Source organism: Oncorhynchus tshawytscha, unplaced genomic scaffold, assembly GCF_018296145.1.
Source record: "Oncorhynchus tshawytscha isolate Ot180627B unplaced genomic scaffold, Otsh_v2.0 Un_contig_10316_pilon_pilon, whole genome shotgun sequence".
NCBI classification, from domain to species: domain Eukaryota; kingdom Metazoa; phylum Chordata; class Actinopteri; order Salmoniformes; family Salmonidae; genus Oncorhynchus; species Oncorhynchus tshawytscha.
In genome coordinates this window covers 79,130-87,500 of record NW_024609065.1, presented here as the reverse complement: position 1 = coordinate 87,500, position 8,371 = coordinate 79,130, and the positions used below count along the sequence as shown (strand labels likewise).

Sequence of the window (8,371 nt, the reverse complement as noted above, 5' to 3'; positions counted from 1 at the left end):
ACGTAGATAACCAACATGAACCTGTTATTACAGCTGTTCACTACGTAGAGATAACAACATGAACCTGTTATTACAGCTGCTTCTCTGACTACGTAGAGATAACCAACATAAACCTGTTATTACAGCTGCTCTCTGACTACGTAGAGATAACCAACATGAACCTGTTATTACAGCTGCTCTCTGACTACGTAGAGATAACCAACATAAACCTGTTATTACAGCTGCTCTCTGACTACGTAGAGATAACCAACATGAACCTGTTATTACAGCTGCTCTCTGACTACGTAGAGATAACCAACATAAACCTGTTATTACAGCTGCTCTCTGACTACGTAGAGATAACCAACATGAACCTGTTATTACAGCTGCTCTCTGACTACGTAGAGATAACCAACATGAACTTATTACAGCTGCTGGCTCTGACTACGTCCTAGAGATAACCAACATGAACCTGTTATTACAGCTGTTCTCTGACTACTAGTAGAAATGATAACCAACATGGCACCTATTCACACTCTACAGCAAATGGCATCCTCACACTAGGGGCCCTAACAAATGGCACCCTATTCACACTCTAGGGGCCCTAGTCAAATGGCATCCTATTCACACCCTAGGGGCCCTAGTCAAATGGCATCCTATTCACACCCTAGGGGCCCTAGTCAAATGGCACCCTATTCACACCCTAGGGGCCTTAGTCAAATGGCATCCTATTCACACCCTAGGGGCCTTAGTCAAATGGCACCCTATTCACACCCTAGGGGCCTTAGTCAAATTGCACCCTATTCACACCCTAGGGGCCCTAGTCAAATGGCACCCTATTCACACCCCATGGGCCCTAGTCAAATGGAATCCTATTCACACTCTATGGGCCCTAGTCAAATGGCACCCTATTCACACCCATGGACCCTAGTCAAATGGCACCCTATTCACACCCTAGGGGCCCTAGTCAAATGGCACCCTATTCACACTCTAGGGGCCCTATTCAAATGGCACCCTATTCAAACCCTAGGGGCCCTAGTCTAAAGAAGTGTACTATAGTGATTTGGGTGTCATTTGGGATGCAGGCAGGATGTTTTCCATCATCAATGATTCATTCATTGATCTCCAGTTCCCAGTCAGAAGGGCAAGCTGGTGATCTCCAGTTCCCAGTCAGAAGGGCAGGCTGGTGATCTCCAGTTCCCAGTCAGAAGGGCAAGCTGGTGATCTCCAGTTCCCAGTCAGAAGGGCAAGCTGGTGATCTCCAGTTCCCAGTCAGAAGGGCAGGCTGGTGATCTCCAGTTCCCAGTCAGAAGGGCAGGCTGGTGATGTCCAGTTCCCAGTCAGAAGGGCAGGCTGGTGATCTCCAGTTCCCAGTCAGAAGGGCAGGCTGGTGATCTCCAGTTCCCAGTCAGAAGGGCAGGCTGGTGATCTCCAGTTCCCAGTCAGAAGACCAGGCTGGTGATCTCCAGTCCCCAGTCAGAAGGGCAGGCTGGTGATCTCCAGATCCCAGTCAGAAGGGCAGGCTGGTGATCTCCAGTTCCCAGTCAGAAGGGCAGGCTGGTGATCTCCAGTTCCCAGTCAGAAGGGCAGGGCAGGCTGGTGATCTGCAGTTCCCAGTCAGAAGGGCAGGCTGGTGATCTCCAGTTCCCAGTCAGAAGGGCAGGCTGGTGATCTCCAGTTCCCAGTCAGAAGGGCAGGCTGGTGATCTCCAGTTCCCAGTCAGAAGGGCGGGGCAGGCTGGTGATCTCCAGTTCCCAGTCAGAAGGGCAGGGGCAGGCTGGGGATCTCCAGTTCCCAGTCAGAAGGGCAGGCTGGGGATCTCCAGTTCCCAGTCAGAAGGGCGGGGCAGGCTGGTGATCTCCAGATCCCAGTCAGAAGGGCAGGCTGGTGATCTCCAGTTCCCAGTCAGAAGGGCAGGCTGGTGATCTCCAGTTCCCAGTCAGAAGGGCAGGCTGGCGGTGTAGCGCCACACAATGTAAAGACTTAAAACACAGCTAGTTTATACATCCCAAATGGCACCCTGTCCCCTAAACTAGTGCACTCTGTAGGGAATAGGGTGCCATGTGGGACTGAAATGATATCCAAACCACTTTTCAAACATAAAGTTAATGCCGCCCTCTGACGGTAAACGATATCGCAGTAAGCCTCTGTGAAGTTGAAACAGGCTTTGATAGAACTCTGAGAACTTCTTTCTTATTTTCTCTCTCTCTCTCTCTCTCTCTCTCTCTCTCTCTCCCTGTCTCTCTGTCTCTTTGTCTCTCTCTCTCTCTCTCTCTCTCTCTCTCTGTCTCTCTCTCTCTCTCTCTCTCTCTCTCTCTCTCTGTCTCTCTCTCTCTCTCTCTCTCTCTCTCTCTCTCTCTTTCACTCTCTGTCTTTCTCTCTCTCTCTCTCTCTTTCTCTCTCTGTTTCTCTCTCTGTTTCTCTCTCTGTTTCTCTCTCTGTTTCTCTCTCTGTTTCTCTCTCTGTTTCTCTCTCTGTCTCACTCTGTGTCTCTCTCTCTCTCTCTCTCTCTCTCTCTCATTATTTTCTTCCTAGCGTCCCCCCTGATTGTCTGTGCTCCAGGGATATATGAATGTCATTGATATGTGTGAGACTCAGGAAGAGGTTGATCTAATATGGAGGCGTTAACCTAATCTCTCAGACGTCTCTGCTCTCAGCGGGGAAACTGTGTTATTAAAAAGAGATTGATTTCCTGTTTCCACCTCCACTTCTCTTACTGTCCATTTCTACCTCCGTTTGCGTCCCAAAAGGCACCCTAATTCCCATAGGGCCCTGGTCAAAAGTAGTGCACTAAGTAGAGAATAGTGTACTATTTGGGATATACGATCACCTGTATTAAACCCCTGGGGGGGATCAGGGGTAATTGATCGTTTGACCCACAGAACGTCTAAAACAAGCATGTACAGTACATGCCATTCCGTCTCCCACACCGAAAGTAATGTACGTCTACAATATTATAATTTATATCAACTTGGGACAGTTTCCCGGAGCCAAGAAGAATCCTATTCCTAGACTTTAAAAAAAAAGCATGTTAAATATAGATGTTCTTTTAGCCAAATCGGTAGGCTGAGGCCTTGGGTTTAACTGTACAGTAGAGATGAGGAGTACTCTACATGTGAGCCTGTCCCGTGTCTGTGTCGCCCAGGTAAATGTCTCCAGCCCTGCAGGAACGGAGGGAAATGCACTGGGAAAAACAAATGCAAATGTGACAAGGGTTTCCACGGCGACCTGTGTTCCAAGGGTAAGTCTAACCCCACCCTGGACACGGCTCCCGCCTCGGGATGAACTGAGGGAATATAATGGAACACATGACATGTAGTATGGAAGAATGTGACAGTGCCATGTTGTGTTTTGTATCATAAAGTCATGTTATCATGTGTCAGAATATGTATGTGTGTCTGATGATGTGTGTGTCTGACAATATGTGTCCCTGACAATGTGTGTGTGTGTGTGCAGCTGTCTGTGAGCCCAGCTGTGGAGCCCATGGGACCTGTGTGGAACCCAACAAGTGCCTGTGTAAGGAGGGCTGGCACGGGCGCCACTGTAACAAGAGTGAGTGTAATAACACTGTAGTAGAGTGAGTTTAGTAACACTGTAGTAGAGTGAGTTTAGTAACACTGTAGTAGAGTGAGTTTAGTAACACTGTAGTAGAGTGAGTTTAGTAACACTGTAGTAGAGTGAGTTTAGTAACACTGTAGTAGAGTGAGTTTAGTGGTTTAGTAACACTGTAGTAGAGTGAGTTTAGTAACACTGTAGTAGAGTGAGTTTAGTAACACTGTAGTAGAGTGAGTTTAGTGGTTTTAGTAACACTGTAATAGAGTGAGTTTAGTAACACTGTAGTAGAGTGAGTTTAGTAACACTGTAATAGAGTGAGTGTAGTAACACTGTAGTAGAGTGAGTTTAGTGGTTTAGTAACACTGTAGTAGAGTGAGTTTAGTAACACTGTAGTAGAGTGAGTTTAGTAACACTGTAGTAGAGTGAGTTTAGTAACACTGTAGTAGAGTGAGTTTAGTTACACTGTAATAGAGTGAGTTTAGTAACACTGTAGTAGAGTGAGTTTAGTAACACTGTAGTAGAGTGAGTTTAGTGGTTTAGTAACACTGTAGTAGAGTGAGTTTAGTAACACTGTAGTAGAGTGAGTTTAGTAACACTGTAGTAGAGTGAGTTTAGTAACACTGTAGTAGAGTGAGTTTAGTGGTTTAGTAATAGAATGAGTTTAGTAACACTGTAATATAGTGAGTTTAGTAACACTGTAGTAGAGTGAGTTTAGTGGTTTAGTAATAGAGTGAGTTTAGTAACACTGTAGTAGAGTGAGTTTAGTAACACTGTAGTAGAGTGAGTTTAGTAACACTGTAGTAGAGTGAGTTTAGTAACACTGTAGTAGAGTGAGTTTAGTAACACTGTAGTAGAGTGAGTTTAGTGGTTTAGTAACACTGTAGTAGAGTGAGTTTAGTAACACTGTAGTAGAGTGAGTTTAGTAACACTGTAGTAGAGTGAGTTTAGTGGTTTAGTAACACTGTAGTAGAGTGAGTTTAGTGGTTTAGTAACACTGTAGTAGAGTGAGTTTAGTAACACTGTAGTAGAGTGAGTTTAGTAACACTGTAGTAGAGTGAGTTTAGTAACACTGTAGTAGAGTGAGTTTAGTAACACTGTAGTAGAGTGAGTTTAGTGGTTTAGTAACACTGTAGTAGAGTGAGTTTAGTGGTTTAGTAGCACTGTAGTAGAGTGAGTTTAGTAACACTGTAGTAAAGTGAGTTTAGTAACACTGTAGTAGAGTGAGTTTAGTGGTTTAGTAACACTGTAGTAGAGTGAGTTTAGTGATTTAGTAACACTGTAGTAGAGTGAGTTTAGTAACACTGTAATAGAGTGTGCTTAGTGGTTTAGTAACACTGTAGTAGAGTGAGTTTAGTGGTTTAGTAACACTGTAATAGAGTGAGTTTAGTAACACTGTAGTAGAGTGAGTTTAGTAACACTGTAATAGAGTGAGTTTAGTAACACTGTAGTAGAGTGAGTTTAGTAACACTGTAGTAGAGTGAGTTTAGTAACACTGTAGTAGAGTGAGTTTAGTAACACTGTAGTAGAGTGAGTTTAGTAACACTGTAGTAGAGTGAGTTTAGTAACACTGTAGTAGAGTGAGTTTAGTAACACTGTAGTAGAGTGAGTTTAGTAACACTGTAGTAGAGTGAGTTTAGTAACACTGTAGTAGAGTGAGTTTAGTTACACTGTAATAGAGTGAGTTTAGTGGTTTAGTAACACTGTAGTAGAGTGAGTTTAGTGGTTTAGTAATAGAGTGAGTTTAGTAACACTGTAATATAGTGAGTTTAGTAACACTGTAGTAGAGTGAGTTTAGTGGTTTAGTAATAGAGTGAGTTTAGTAACACTGTAGTAGAGTGAGTTTAGTGGTTTAGTAATAGAGTGAGTTTAGTAACACTGTAGTAGAGTGAGTTTAGTAACACTGTAGTAGAGTGAGTTTAGTAACACTGTAGTAGAGTGAGTTTAGTAACACTGTAGTAGAGTGAGTTTAGTGGTTTAGTAACACTGTAGTAGAGTGAGTTTAGTAACACTGTAGTAGAGTGAGTTTAGTAACACTGTAGTAGAGTGAGTTTAGTAACACTGTAGTAGAGTGAGTTTAGTAACACTGTAGTAGAGTGAGTTTAGTTTAGTAACACTGTAGTAGAGTGAGTTTAGTAACACTGTAGTAGAGTGAGTTTAGTAACACTGTAGTAGAGTGAGTTTAGTGGTTTAGTAACACTGTAGTAGAGTGAGTTTAGTAACACTGTAGTAGAGTGAGTTTAGTAACACTGTAGTAGAGTGAGTTTAGTAACACTGTAGTAGAGTGAGTTTAGTGGTTTAGTAACACTGTAGTAGAGTGAGTTTAGTAACACTGTAGTAGAGTGAGTTTAGTAACACTGTAGTAGAGTGAGTTTAGTAACACTGTAGTAGAGTGAGTTTAGTGGTTTAGTAACACTGTAGTAGAGTGAGTTTAGTAACAGTTTAGTAACACTGTAGTAGAGTGAGTTTAGTAACACTGTAGTAGAGTGAGTTTAGTGGTTTAGTAACACTGTAATAGAGTGAGTTTAGTAACACTGTAGTAGAGTGAGTTTAGCGGTTTAGTAACACTGTAGTAGAGTGAGTTTAGCAGTTTAGTAACACTGTAGTAGAGTGAGTTTAGCGGTTTAGTAACACAATCACATTACAAAGCTGCGTCCCTAATACCCCCCCCCCTCCCTCATAAAGCCACTTTCCCCAGGGTGGCATCCCAAATGGCACCCTATTCCCTACATAGTGCAGTACTTTTGATGAGGGTTAATAGTGCTCTGGTAGTGCGCCATGTAGGGAATATGATTCCATTTGGTATGTAGCCCTGGCAGTCGACTGCCACCTGTAGGGTGATGGATCACATGTAATCCCATGGTAACGCAACACCACAGTGATTTAGGCTGTCCTTAATGGGCACCCTATTCCCTATATATAGTGCACCACGTTTGACCAGAGCCGTATGAGGCCTGGTGGTAATTAGTGTACCATGGGCCAGGGAATAGGGTAACTCAACACCACGCTGACTTGGGTTCAGCTCATAGAAGCATGAATGAAGAAGAGGTTTGGGCTCTGAGAAGCTCAACTCCACTCTACACTTTGAGTTGTTAGTTTCTCTGCTGTTCGTTGAGCCTCTGAGGAAAACACCAGGCCAGATGTTTGGGGCTCCCGAGTGGCGCTGCGAGCTAAAGGCACTGCGTCTCAGTGCTAGAGGTGTCACTACAGACACCCTGGTTCGAATCCAGGCTGTATCACAACCGGCCATGATTGGGAGTCCCATCGGGCTGCGCTCGATCGGGTTTGGCCCGATGTAGGCCGTCATTATTAAATAAGAATTCTTAACTGACTTTCCTAGTTAAATAAAAGGTTAAATAAAAATAAACAAATCTGCAACATATCAGATCGCGGTCACACACACACACACACACACACAAAGGCTACTTCTTGGTGTTTGTTTGGTGTTACGTCATTAGTGGTCATTAGTCTCGTTGATGTGGTTCCAGATCAGAACAGAGGCTTATAAACACTAGAAACAATAGGAAAACATGACTAGTGGTGAGTGGTGCTCCCCTCAGGGCCTCTACACATACCTTCCATCACCTTACCTTCCACCTTCCTCTCTCTCTCCTCTCTCTACTTTCCCTCCCTCCCTCTCTCTCTCCTCTCTCCACTTTCCCTCCCTCCCTCTCTCTCTCCTCTCTCTACTTTCCCTCCCTCCCTCTCTCTTCCTCTCTCCACTTTCCCTCCCTCCCTTTCTCTAACACTCTCTACTCATCCCTCCCTCCCTTTAGTCCCTTTCCTCCCTCTCTCTCCTCTCTACTTTCCCTCCCTCCCTTTCTCTCTCCTCTCTCTACTCCCTCCCTCTTTCCCTCCCTCCCTTTCCTCTCCTCTCTCTCTACTTCCCTCCCCCTTTCCCTCTCCCTCTCTTTCCCTCTCTCTCTCTCCCTCTCTCTACTTTCCCCCCTCCCTTCTCTCTCTCTCTCTCTCTCTCACCCCTCTCTTTCCCTCCCTCCCTCCCTCCCTCTCTCTCTCCCTCCCTTTCCCTCCCTCTCTCCTCTCTCTCTACTTTCCTTCTCCTTTCTCTCCTCCCCCCTCATCCCTCCCTCCCTGAGTCTCCTCTCTCTCACTCTCTACTTTCCTCCCTAACACTCCTCCCTCTCTCTCTACTCTACTTTCCCTCCCTCCCTTTCTCTCTCCTCTCTCTCTCTGACCCCTTTTCCCTCCCTCCCTCCCTTTCTCTTCCTCTAGTCCTCACTCCCTCCCTCCCTCCCTCCCTCCCTCCCTCCCTCCCTCCCTCCCTTTCCCTCCCCTCCCTTTCTCTCTCCTCACTCTAGTACCCCCTCTTTCCCTCCTCTCTCTCTCTCTGTCTCTCTGTCTCTCCCTCTCAGGATACAGAGGAGGTGCCTCTAACACCCATCGTCTCTCATCAGGCCCTAAACACAAGCCTCAGCAGCACTCCTCCTCTGCCAAGGAGGTGAAAGACGCCCCCGATGCCGGCATCCCAGCAGAGACCAATTACGTGGTATAAGAGCCGGGTCCAGACAACCACACCTGGGTTCAAGCACTATTCAACATATTTCAGATACTTTCAGCATCTGCTCTAGTCCGGTTGGCAGCGCCTGATGGGTGCGGCCTGGTGGGAGGGGTTTGATGGGTGGGGTCTGATGGGCGGGGTCTGGTGGGTGCGGCCTGGTGGGCGGGGTCTGATGGGCGGGGGTTTGATGAGGGGGGTCTGATGGGCGGGGTTTGATGAGAGGGGTTTGATGGGTGGATTTTGCGGTTTTAGGACTGTGCTACTGGTCTGTTAAGCCAGACAAACTCAATCAACAATATATTAAGCATGTTTAACTATTTA

General features: G+C 45.6%; 1 protein-coding gene across 1 annotated transcript in view; it reads left to right on the top strand.

Annotated features, from left to right (window-relative positions):
• LOC121844218 (wnt inhibitory factor 1-like) overlaps window positions 1–8,152 on the top strand; it is a gene marked incomplete at its 5' end in the record, with an annotated part of 21,989 nt that extends 13,837 nt beyond the window's left edge. Inside the window, 3 exons of the mRNA XM_042314095.1 lie at window positions 3,125–3,220; window positions 3,436–3,531; window positions 7,905–8,152. Of these exons, the coding sequence (XP_042170029.1) occupies window positions 3,125–3,220; window positions 3,436–3,531; window positions 7,905–8,044 (332 nt within the window). The remainder of the gene's footprint in view (window positions 1–3,124; window positions 3,221–3,435; window positions 3,532–7,904) is intronic.
• Window positions 8,153–8,371: the final 219 nt, after the last annotated feature.